The sequence below is a fragment of the Haliotis rufescens genome, unplaced genomic scaffold (genome assembly GCF_023055435.1).
Source record: "Haliotis rufescens isolate VD_foot unplaced genomic scaffold, xgHalRufe1.0.p SCAF_33, whole genome shotgun sequence".
NCBI lineage: Eukaryota > Metazoa > Mollusca > Gastropoda > Lepetellida > Haliotidae > Haliotis > Haliotis rufescens.
This window is the reverse complement of record NW_025964035.1, coordinates 2,873,002-2,886,482: the sequence shown is the minus strand read 5'-3', so window position 1 is coordinate 2,886,482 and position 13,481 is coordinate 2,873,002. Positions and strand designations below refer to the sequence as shown.

The 13,481-nt window shown below is 43.6% G+C and overlaps 1 protein-coding gene across 1 annotated transcript in view; it reads left to right on the top strand.

Annotated features, from left to right (window-relative positions):
• LOC124124954 overlaps nt 1-12,951 on the top strand; it is a 35,930-nt gene extending 22,979 nt beyond the window's left edge. Inside the window, exons 17-20 of the mRNA XM_048380872.1 lie at nt 351-476; nt 2,450-2,545; nt 3,468-3,556; nt 12,129-12,951. Coding sequence (XP_048236829.1) covers nt 351-476; nt 2,450-2,545; nt 3,468-3,556; nt 12,129-12,273 — 456 coding nt within the window. The 3' untranslated portion in view covers nt 12,274-12,951. The remainder of the gene's footprint in view (nt 1-350; nt 477-2,449; nt 2,546-3,467; nt 3,557-12,128) is intronic.
• The last annotated feature ends 530 nt before the right edge of the window (nt 12,952-13,481 follow it).

The following is a 13,481-nucleotide window of genomic DNA, read 5'->3' as shown; positions in this document are numbered from 1 at the left end:
TGATAACTGTTGTGTCATTGTGGTCTCTGGATCTGCCACTGATAACTGTTGTGTCATTGTGGTCTCTGGATCTGCCACTGGTAACTGTTGTGTAATTGTGGTCTCTGGATCTGCCACTGATAACTGTTGTGTCATTGTGGTCTCTGGATCTGCCACTGATAACTGTTGTGTCATTGTGGTCTCTGGATCTGCCACTGGTAACTGTTGTATAATTGTGGTCTCTGGATCTGCCACTGATAACTGTTGTGTCATTGTGGTCTCTGGATCTGCCACTGATAACTGTTGTGTAATTGTGGTCTCTGGATCTGCCACTGGTAACTGTTGTATAATTGTGTTTTCTCACCCCTCAGCTGCCTGATCACCGAGAGCGGGCGGGGTACCTATGTGGTCTCCCTGGCAATGTGTCAGTGCAGAAGTTGGAGGGGATGCTGGAGATGGAGGCTGACTGCAGCGTGGAGGAGGTTGTGCTCATCAAGGTGACGGGGGACGGGGAGTCGGGTTTTACACCGCTGTGGTTTGTTTGTTTGTTTGTTGTGTAACTCCGCACTCAACAATATTCCAGCTATATGACAGCGGTCTGTAAATAATCAGGTCTGGACCAGACAATCCACTGATCGATGTCATGAGCATCGATCCTCTCAATGGGGATACGATGACATGCATCAACCAAGTCAGCGAGCCTGATCCCGTTTGTGGCCTCTTTACAACAAGCATAGTCACCTTTTACAGCAAGTATGTTCTCTGCTTTGGATAGTATTCCAGTTTTATCATGGCGTGTCAGCTTGATGTGGAGGAAAGCCTGGACTAATGCAGGTTTAGATGGTGTTTGAAAAATAACAAATTGGCAAAAATAACAAATCAGGACCCACAGACTTTAGAAGCTATGCTCTTCGTAAGAGTGAGTGAGTGAGTTGGGTTTAACGCCGCTTTTAACAGTATTCCAGTTATATCACGGCGTGTCAGCTTAATGTCGGAGGAAAGACCCAAGTGATGCAGGTCTCAGACGTTTACCACCCCGATGAACCCACGAGCACGGGTATGATGCTGACAAACCTAGAAACATAATTGGGGCGAACCAGGATTCGAACCCACAATCATAGGTTTCTGGCGTGCCCAAGGGACGCAACTCTGCACAGCGAATCGCGGTGCCTTAGACGACTGGGCCACCCGTCCCCACGCTCTTCGTAAGAGGTGACTCTGCTTGTTGTATCGGGGTCAGGTGGTCAGGCTCCCTGACTTTGTTGATGAGATCATGTCATCGTATCCCATTTGCGTGGATCGATGCTCATGAGGTCAGTCACTGGATTGTCTGGTCCAGACTTCATTATTTACAAACCAGCATCATATAGCTGGAATATTGCTGAGTGCAGCCTTAAACAACAAACAAACAAACAAACAAACAAACAAACAAACAAACAAACAAACAAACAAACAGAAGCTGCAGGCTATAATTAAACCCTTAAGGCCTTCATTAAAAATATTGCATCTTATTGTGACAAATAAATCAACACGAGAATTTACTACAGGCCAAGAGGATCCTCACAAATTTGAAACTGTGGCCCGACACAAGATCTACCTGTCACGGGCCTATGGCCAAGCGCTTATCGAACACTGGTCTTAGAGGTTTACCAGTTTGATGAAACCCAGTAGCTCGGAGCTGACAAAGCCAGAGTATCACCAGGGCAAACCAGGATTCGAACCCACAATTTTGGGTTTTCTAAGGGATGTAATGCAATGTGCGATGTAGTGTCCGACCCAACCACTCTAGCACTCATGCATTGATCAGTCAAGCAAATGACCACCTTCGTGGTCTGATTCTGCATGAATTGCAGGTGGTTCAATTCCTGGATGTGTCATACCAAAAGATGTTAAACAATGGTACTTATTGTTACACCGCACCGCACCACACCACACAGAGTACCACAACACACACCACACACCACACACCACACACCACACAACACCGCACCGCACCGCACACAGTACCACACACCACATCACACACCACACCGCACCACACCACACCACACCACACCACACCACACCACACCGCACCGCACCGCACCGCACCGCACCGCACCGCACCGCACCACACCGCACCACACACCACATCACACACCACACCGCACCACACTGCACCACACCACACCACACCACACCACACCACACTGAATTGAACAAAATATACCTGTACCTGAAAAAAATCCCAATTTTAAAAAAAAGGCAAATTTTCCCTGATTTGGCTGCAAAAGTCATCTAGTTGGGAATCCTAGGTAAATACTACTAAGTTATGTGATGTTGTCAGCCGATCATGCCTCTCTGCATCCTTGTCAATAGATTTTAGTGTCATTTTATTGACTATTATTAACTCAGCTTACTTGACAACACAGACTTTTACAAGACTCGGGCTTCAGGCTAGAGGTTAAATTTGTTGTTTTTGCCGATGTAGGATCCAGTGACAAAATCCAACACTGGAGTAGCGTGGGTGTTGTTCTCTGATGGAGTCTCCGTCGACAAAGCCATTGACTTCTACCATCAGGGAGAGGTAAGTTTAAAACATTGATTATCAGACCTGTACTAAAGCCTGATGATGACACTTTGACAGCGTGCTTTTTTTACAAATCAAAATTTCTGGTTGATTCACTAATTTGTTTTTTTTTAGTTTCAGTTTTATTCTCAAATGTATTTCCAAAAATCATAACTTTCATATTTTTTTTGTTCCTTCAATTTTTTTCTCATTATTTCTATTATTTAAGATGTGGTTGGTTTGTTGATTTGTTTTGTTGTTGTTAAATGCTGCACTCATCAATAATTCAGCTATATGACGGCGGTCTGTAAATAATCATGCCTGGACCTGACAATCCAGTGATTGATATCATGAGCATCGATCTATACAACTGAGATATGCCAACATGCATTAAACATGTCGGCGGGCCTGACCACCCAATCCCGTTAGTTGCCTCTTATGACAAGCATACCACATAGGTTTCTGGCGTGCCCAAGGGACGCAACTCTGCACAGCGAATCGCGGTGCCTTAGACGACTGGGCCACCCATGCCCCCTGCATTAAACAAAAACAAACAAACAAACAGTTACTACTTGAATGAGGATTAATTACTTACATATTACAATATGATTACAATGATTAGTAGTATTATTTGGTAAAAAGAACTGATTGTACACCATTGACCCATCCAGCACTGATCCATCTTGTCTCACTGTCTACCTCTTTTCATATCAATTGCGGGGCGGTCAGGTAGCCAGTGCTTAAAGCATTCGCTCATCACACCGAAGACCTGGGTTTGATTCCAGACATGGGTACAATGTGTGAAGCCTGGTGCCTCCATCATGATATTGCTTGAATATTGCTAAAAGCGGCGTAAAACCATACATACTCACTCACTCACTCACTCACTCACTCACTCACTCACTCACTCACTCACTCACTCATATTAATTGCTTTGCAGGCGAAAATATTTGGTCAGCCATTTTCCATCTCTCGGATATGCGTCAAGATTGATGATGAGATGAACTTGGCACTGGAAGCAAAAGCAAGGTGGGTACAGAAGTTGAACAACACGAGGGTCAAACTATGGCGCCATTGCTGCCCTCTATCTACAGGGAGGTTCCATGGTCTAGTGCCAATATTGGCCAAATTCTGGCTTGTTGGGCTTAGTTGAAGTGTGGGTAGGGTTTGTTCCCAGAGCACGACTCATGAATAGGGGGGCGTGGTATGATTGGTATGACGGTGAACCATGATATGTAGAAGAACAAAGGAACATGTATCACAATATGTTTCTAATATTTTGGTATTTTGCAGTTTCATGCATATCTTGCAAAGTACATTTTAGTCACCAACCTCTCCCCAAGAACAGATACTTCCAAAGTACATTTTAGTCACCAACCTCTCCCCAAAGGCAGATACTTGCAAAGTACATTTTAGTCACCAACCTCTCCCCAAAGGCAGATACTTGCAAAGTACATTTTAGTCACCAACCTCTCCCCAAGGGCAGATACTTCAAAAGTACATTTTAGTCACCAACCTCTCCCCAAAGGCAGATACTTGCAAAGTACATTTTAGTCACCAAGCACTCCCCAAGGGCAGATACTTGCAAAGTACATTTTAGTCACCAACCTCTCCCCAAAGGCAGATACTTGCAAAGTACATTTTAGTCACCAACCTCTCCCCAAGGGCAGATACTTCCAAAGTACATTTTAGTCACCAACCTCTCCCCAAGGGCAGATACTTCCAAAGTACATTTTAGTCACCAACCTCTCCCCAAAGGCAGATACTTGCAAAGTACATTTTAGTCACCAACCTCTCCCCAAAGGCAGATACTTCCAAAGTACATTTTAGTCACCAACCTCTCCCCAAAGGCAGATACTTCCAAAGTACATTTTAGTCACCAACCTCTCCCCAAAGGCAGATACTTGCAAAGTACATTTTAGTCACCAACCTCTTCCCTAGAGCAGATACTTCCTAAGTACATTTTAGTCACAACCTCTCCCCAAGGTCCGATACTTCCAAAGTACATTTTAGTCACCAACCTCTCCCCAAAGGCAGATACTTGCAAAGTACATTTTAGTCACCAACCTCTTCCCTAGAGCAGATACTTCCTAAGTACATTTTAGTCACAACCTCTTCCCTAGAGCAGATACTTCCTAAGTACATTTTAGTCACAACCTCTTCCCTAGAGCAGATACTTCCTAAGTACATTTTAGTCACCAACCTCTTCCCTAGAGCAGATACTTCCTAAGTACATTTTAGTCACCAACCTCTCCCCAAAGGCAGATACTTCCAAAGTACATTTTAGTCACAACCTCTCCCCAAGGTCCGATACTTCCAAAGTACATTTTAGTCACCAACCTCTCCCCAAGGGCATATACTTCCAAAGTACATTTTAGTCACCAACCTCTCTCCAAGGGCAGATACTTCCAAAGTACATTTTAGTCACAACCTCTTCCCTAGAGCAGATACTTCCAAAGTACATTTTAGTCACCAACCTCTCCCCAAGGTCCGATACTTCCAAAGTACATTTTAGTCACCAACCTCTCCCCAAAGGCATATACTTCCAAAGTACATTTTAGTCACCAACCTCTCCCCAAGGGCATATACTTCCAAAGTACATTTTAGTCACCAACCTCTCCCCAAAGGCATATACTTCCAAAGTACATTTTAGTCACCAACCTCTCACCAAGGGCATATACTTCCAAAGTACATTTTAGTCACCAAGCTCTCCCCAAGGGCAGATACTTCCAAAGTACATTTTAGTCACCAACCTCTCCCCAAAGGCAGATACTTCCAAAGTACATTTTAGTCACCAACCTCCCCCCAAGGGCAGATACTTCCAAAGTACATTTTAGTCACCAACCTCTCCCCAAGAGCAGATACTTCCTAAGTACATTTTAGTCACCAACCTCTCCCCAAAGGCAGATACTTCCAAAGTACATTTTAGTCACCAACCTCCCCCCAAGGGCAGATACTTCCAAAGTACATTTTAGTCACCAACCTCTCCCCAAAGGCAGATACTTCCAAAGTACATTTTAGTCACCAACCTCTCCCCAAAGGCAGATACTTCCAAAGTACATTTTAGTCACCAACCTCTCCCCAAAGGCAGATACTTCCAAAGTACATTTTAGTCACCAACCTCTCCCCAAGGACAAATACTTCCAAAGTACATTTTAGTCACCAACCTCTCCCCAAAGGCAGATACTTCCAAAGTACATTTTAGTCACCAACCTCTCAGCAAGGGCAGATACTTCCAAAGTACATTTTAGTCACCAACCTCTCCCCAAAGGCAGATACTTGCAAAGTACATTTTAGTCACCAACCTCTTCCCTAGAGCAGATACTTCCTAAGTACATTTTAGTCACAACCTCTTCCCTAGAGCAGATACTTCCTAAGTACATTTTAGTCACCAACCTCTTCCCTAGAGCAGATACTTCCTAAGTACATTTTAGTCACCAACCTCTTCCCTAGAGCAGATACTTCCTAAGTACATTTTAGTCACCAACCTCTCCCCAAAGGCAGATACTTCCAAAGTACATTTTAGTCACAACCTCTCCCCAAGGTCCGATACTTCCAAAGTACATTTTAGTCACCAACCTCTCCCCAAAGGCAGATACTTGCAAAGTACATTTTAGTCACCAACCTCTTCCCTAGAGCAGATACTTCCTAAGTACATTTTAGTCACAACCTCTTCCCTAGAGCAGATACTTCCTAAGTACATTTTAGTCACCAACCTCTTCCCTAGAGCAGATACTTCCTAAGTACATTTTAGTCACCAACCTCTTCCCTAGAGCAGATACTTCCTAAGTACATTTTAGTCACCAACCTCTCCCCAAAGGCAGATACTTCCAAAGTACATTTTAGTCACAACCTCTCCCCAAGGTCCGATACTTCCAAAGTACATTTTAGTCACCAACCTCTCCCCAAGGGCATATACTTCCAAAGTACATTTTAGTCACCAACCTCTCCCCAAGGGCAGATGCTTCCAAAGTACATTTTAGTCACAACCTCTTCCCTAGAGCAGATACTTCCAAAGTACATTTTAGTCACCAACCTCTCCCCAAGGGCATATACTTCCAAAGTACATTTTAGTCACCAACCTCTCACCAAAGGCAGATACTTGCAAAGTACATTTTAGTCACGAAGCTCTCCCTAAGAGCAGATACTTCAAAAGTACATTTTAGTCACCAACCTCTCCCCAAGAGCAGATACTTCCAAAGTACATTTTAGTCACCAACCTCTCCCCAAGGGCATATACTTCCAAAGTACATTTTAGTCACCAACCTCTCCCCAAGAGCAGATACTTCCAAAGTACATTTTAGTCACCAACCTCTCCCCAAGGGCATATACTTCCAAAGTACATTTTAGTCACCAACCTCTTCCCTAGAGCAGATACTTCCAAAGTACATTTTAGTCACCAACCTCTCTCCAAGGACAGATACTTCCAAAGTACATTTTAGTCACCAACCTCTCCCCAAGGGCATATACTTCCAAAGTACATTTTAGTCACCAACCTCTCCCCAAGAGCAGATACTTCCAAAGTACATTTTAGTCACCAACCTCTCCCCAAGGACAGATACTTCCAAAGTACATTTTAGTCACAACCTCTTCCCTAGAGCAGATACTTCCAAAGTACATTTTAGTCACCAACCTCTTCCCAAAGGCAGATACTTCCAAAGTACATTTTAGTCACCAACCTCTTCCCAAAGGCAGATACTTCCAAAGTACATTTTAGTCACCAACCTCTCCCCAAAGGCAGATACTTCCAAGGTACATTTTAGTCACCAACCTCTCCCCAAAGGCAGATACTTCCAAAGTACATTTTAGTCACCAACCTCTCAGCAAGGGCAGATACTTCCAAAGTACATTTTAGTCACCAAGCTCTCCCTAAGAGCAGATACTTCAAAAGTACATTTTAGTCACCAACCTCTCCCAAAGAGCAGATACTTGCAAAGTACATTTTAGTCACCAACCTCTCTCCAAGGGCAGATACTTCCAAAGTACATTTTAGTCACAACCTCTTCCCTAGAGCAGATACTTCCAAAGTACATTTTAGTCACCAACCTCTCCCCAAGGTCCGATACTTCCAAAGTACATTTTAGTCACCAACCTCTCCCCAAAGGCATATACTTCCAAAGTACATTTTAGTCACCAACCTCTCCCCAAGGGCATATACTTCCAAAGTACATTTTAGTCACCAACCTCTCCCCAAAGGCATATACTTCCAAAGTACATTTTAGTCACCAACCTCTCACCAAGGGCATATACTTCCAAAGTACATTTTAGTCACCAAGCTCTCCCCAAGGGCAGATACTTCCAAAGTACATTTTAGTCACCAACCTCTCCCCAAAGGCAGATACTTCCAAAGTACATTTTAGTCACCAACCTCCCCCCAAGGGCAGATACTTCCAAAGTACATTTTAGTCACCAACCTCTCCCCAAGAGCAGATACTTCCTAAGTACATTTTAGTCACCAACCTCTCCCCAAAGGCAGATACTTCCAAAGTACATTTTAGTCACCAACCTCCCCCCAAGGGCAGATACTTCCAAAGTACATTTTAGTCACCAACCTCTCCCCAAAGGCAGATACTTCCAAAGTACATTTTAGTCACCAACCTCTCCCCAAAGGCAGATACTTCCAAAGTACATTTTAGTCACCAACCTCTCCCCAAAGGCAGATACTTCCAAAGTACATTTTAGTCACCAACCTCTCCCCAAGGACAAATACTTCCAAAGTACATTTTAGTCACCAACCTCTCCCCAAAGGCAGATACTTCCAAAGTACATTTTAGTCACCAACCTCTCAGCAAGGGCAGATACTTCCAAAGTACATTTTAGTCACCAACCTCTCCCCAAAGGCAGATACTTGCAAAGTACATTTTAGTCACCAACCTCTTCCCTAGAGCAGATACTTCCTAAGTACATTTTAGTCACAACCTCTTCCCTAGAGCAGATACTTCCTAAGTACATTTTAGTCACCAACCTCTTCCCTAGAGCAGATACTTCCTAAGTACATTTTAGTCACCAACCTCTTCCCTAGAGCAGATACTTCCTAAGTACATTTTAGTCACCAACCTCTCCCCAAAGGCAGATACTTCCAAAGTACATTTTAGTCACAACCTCTCCCCAAGGTCCGATACTTCCAAAGTACATTTTAGTCACCAACCTCTCCCCAAAGGCAGATACTTGCAAAGTACATTTTAGTCACCAACCTCTTCCCTAGAGCAGATACTTCCTAAGTACATTTTAGTCACAACCTCTTCCCTAGAGCAGATACTTCCTAAGTACATTTTAGTCACCAACCTCTTCCCTAGAGCAGATACTTCCTAAGTACATTTTAGTCACCAACCTCTTCCCTAGAGCAGATACTTCCTAAGTACATTTTAGTCACCAACCTCTCCCCAAAGGCAGATACTTCCAAAGTACATTTTAGTCACAACCTCTCCCCAAGGTCCGATACTTCCAAAGTACATTTTAGTCACCAACCTCTCCCCAAGGGCATATACTTCCAAAGTACATTTTAGTCACCAACCTCTCCCCAAGGGCAGATGCTTCCAAAGTACATTTTAGTCACAACCTCTTCCCTAGAGCAGATACTTCCAAAGTACATTTTAGTCACCAACCTCTCCCCAAGGGCATATACTTCCAAAGTACATTTTAGTCACCAACCTCTCACCAAAGGCAGATACTTGCAAAGTACATTTTAGTCACGAAGCTCTCCCTAAGAGCAGATACTTCAAAAGTACATTTTAGTCACCAACCTCTCCCCAAGAGCAGATACTTCCAAAGTACATTTTAGTCACCAACCTCTCCCCAAGGGCATATACTTCCAAAGTACATTTTAGTCACCAACCTCTCCCCAAGAGCAGATACTTCCAAAGTACATTTTAGTCACCAACCTCTCCCCAAGGGCATATACTTCCAAAGTACATTTTAGTCACCAACCTCTTCCCTAGAGCAGATACTTCCAAAGTACATTTTAGTCACCAACCTCTCTCCAAGGACAGATACTTCCAAAGTACATTTTAGTCACCAACCTCTCCCCAAGGGCATATACTTCCAAAGTACATTTTAGTCACCAACCTCTCCCCAAGAGCAGATACTTCCAAAGTACATTTTAGTCACCAACCTCTCCCCAAGGACAGATACTTCCAAAGTACATTTTAGTCACAACCTCTTCCCTAGAGCAGATACTTCCAAAGTACATTTTAGTCACCAACCTCTTCCCAAAGGCAGATACTTCCAAAGTACATTTTAGTCACCAACCTCTTCCCAAAGGCAGATACTTCCAAAGTACATTTTAGTCACCAACCTCTCCCCAAAGGCAGATACTTCCAAGGTACATTTTAGTCACCAACCTCTCCCCAAAGGCAGATACTTCCAAAGTACATTTTAGTCACCAACCTCTCAGCAAGGGCAGATACTTCCAAAGTACATTTTAGTCACCAAGCTCTCCCTAAGAGCAGATACTTCAAAAGTACATTTTAGTCACCAACCTCTCCCAAAGAGCAGATACTTGCAAAGTACATTTTAGTCACCAACCTCTCCTTAAGGGCAGATACTTCCAAAGTACATTTTAGTCACCAACCTCTCCCCAAGAGCAGATACCCCCAAAGTACATTTTAGTCACCAACCTCTCCTCAAGGGCAGATACTTCCAAACTACATTTTAGTCATCAACCTCTCTCCGAGGGCAGATACTTGCAAAGTACATTTTAGTCACCAACCTCTCCCCAAAGGCAGATACTTCCAAGTACATTTTAGTCACCAACCTCTCCCCAAGAGCAGATACTTCCAAAGTACATTTTAGTCACCAACCTCTCCCCAAGAGCAGATACTTCCAAAGTACATTTTAGTCACCAACCTCTCCCCAAGGACAAATACTTCCAAAGTACATTTTAGTCACCAACCTCTCACCAAAGGCAGATACTTGCAAAGTACATTTTAGTCACCAACCTCTCCCTAAGAGCAGATACTTCCAAAGTACATTTTAGTCACCAACCTCTCCCCAAGGACAGATACTTCCAAAGTACATTTTAGTCACCAACCTCCCCCCAAAGGCAGATACTTCCAAAGTACATTTTAGTCACCAACCTCTCCCCAAAGGCAGATACTTCCAAAGTACATTTTAGTCACCAACCTCCCCCCAAGGGCAGATACTTCCAAAGTACATTTTAGTCACCAACCTCTCCCCAAAGGCAGATACTTCCAAAGTACATTTTAGTCACCAACCTCTCCCCAAAGGACAGATGCTTCCAAGTACATTTTAGTCCACATACCTGTGTTGTATTGATAGTGTTGTATTGATGACTCTTGTGTCCACATACCCGTGATGTATTAATGGTGTTGTTTTGATAGTGTTGTATTGATAGTGTTGTAATGATGAGACTTGTGTCATCATACCCGTGATGTATGGATGGTGTTGTATTGATAGTGTTGTATTGATGACTCTAGTGTCCACATACCTGTGATGTATTGATGGTGTTGTATTGATGACTCTAGTGTCCTCATACCCGTGATGTATTGATGATGTTGTATTGCTGACTCTAGTGTCTGCATACCCGTGATGTATTGTTGGTGTTGTATTGATAGTGTTGTATTGATGACTCTAGTGTCCACATACCTGTGATGTATTGATGGTGTTGTATTGATGACTCTAGTGTCCTCATACCCGTGATGTATTGATGATGTTGTATTGCTGACTCTAGTGTCTGCATACCCGTGATGTATTGTTGGTGTTGTATTGATAGTGTTGTATTGATGACTCTAGTGTCCACATACCTGTGATGTATTGATGGTGTTGTATTGATGGTGTCCTTTTGATAGTGTTGTAATGATGAGACTTGTGTCGTCATACCAGTGATGTATTGATGGTGTTGTATTGATAGTGTTGTATTGATGACTCTAGTGTCCTCATACCCGTGATGTATTGATGATGTTGTATTGCTGACTCTAGTGTCTGCATACCCGTGATGTATTGATGGTGTTGTTTTGATAGTGTTGTATTGATGACTCTAGTGTCCTCATACCCGTGGTGTATTGATGATGTTGTATTGCTGACTCTAGTGTCTGCATACCCATGATGTATTGTTGGTGATGTATTGATGATGTTGTATTGATGACTCTAGTGTCCTCATACCCGTGATGTATTGATGATGTTGTATTGCTGACTCTAGTGTCTGCATACCCATGATGTATTGTTGGTGATGTATTGATGATGTTGTATTGATGACTCTAGTGTCCTCATACCCGTGATGTATTGATGATGTTGTATTGCTGACTCTAGTGTCTGCATACCCATGATGTATTGTTGGTGATGTATTGATGATGTTGTATTGATGACTCTAGTGTCCTCATACCCGTGATGTATTGATGATGTTGTATTGCTGACTCTAGTGTCTGCATACCCATGATGTATTGTTGGTGATGTATTGATGATGTTGTATTGATGACTCTAGTGTCCACATACCCGTGAAGTATTGTAATTGTGTTGTATTGCTGACTCTAGTCTCTGCATACCCGTGATGTATTGATGGTGTTGTATTGCTGACTCTAGTGTCCACATACCCGTGAAGTATTGTAATTGTGTTGTATTGCTGACTGTACATCTCTTCCTCCAGACAGGACCAAGAGACCCGCCTCCAGGCCCGCCGTGCGGAGGATGCAGCTCACCGGGCCCTCATCCTGCAGAACACAGAGGAGTCGTGGAAACGTCACGCCTACCGCCTCGCTCATCCGGCATACGCCGACGGCAGGATTTGGTGATGAGGGTCGTAAGCGACAACTATGCTTGGTTAGGTGATAGGGTTGCCAGGCTCGCTGACTTGGTTGATGCATGTCATTTTATCACAATAGCGTTGAACGAAGCTCATGGTGGCAATCACTGGATTGTCTGGTCCATACTCGATTATGTACTGACCGTCGTCATATAGCTGGAATATTGCTTAGTGCGGCATTAAACAACAAACAAACAAATGAATAGTACAACTGATCTGTTGAAAGCAGTTTTCGACTAAACTCTCCTACTCATACTTTTCAGCAGTGCTGATAGGTGTATGTATCTACTCCTATGAAAATAAATGTGGTTTGGTAGCCTTGTGGTAAAGGTGGTCACTCGTCACACCGAAGACCCGTGTTTGATTCCTGACATGGGTACAATGTCTGAAGCTAATTTCTGGTGCCCCCTGCAGTGATGTTGCTGGAATATTGCGAAGAGCGATGTAAATCCACACTCACTCACTCACACTAGTATGAAGTGAAAGTTTACTTCCCATCCTGTAATAACCCCTGTTAGCATTCACAAGATTCGGTAGTGATCCAGTTGTTGGACCGCCTCCGTCGTCTAGTGGTAGAGCGTCCGTCCAGAGAGTGGAAGGTCTGTGGTTCAATCTCTGGCCACGTCATACCAAAAGACGTTAAAAGATGGTACTTGTTGTTACCTTGTCTGGCACTCAGCATTAAGGGGCTAAAACAAGGACTGGTCGGCTCGGAGTCAGTATACTGTTTCTGAGTGGGGTATTCATGTTAAAATTTGGCATGAGCTCAGTGAGCTAGCACTATAAATCAGCATCAGTCCGGACTAGTACAAGCAGCCACATGCATTTAAACCCCATTTAACCTCACCTTATCTGTATTAACTGTGGGGGGCATGGGTGGCCCAGTCGTCTAAGGCGCCGCGATTCGCTGTGCAGAGTTGCACCCCTTGGGCATGCCAGAAACCTATTTGTGGGTTCGAATCCCGGTTCGCCCCGATTATGTTTCTAGGTTTGTCAGCACCATACCCGTGCTCGTGGGTTTCACCGAAGTGGTAAACGTCTGTGACCTGCATCACTTTGAGCTTTCCTCCCACATTAAGCTGACACGCCGTGATATAACTGGAATACTGTTAAAAGCGGCGTTAAACCCAACTCACTCACTCACTGTATTGACTGTCAATGACAGCGAATGATTGAAGTGTTGGGAAAATGTCGAGT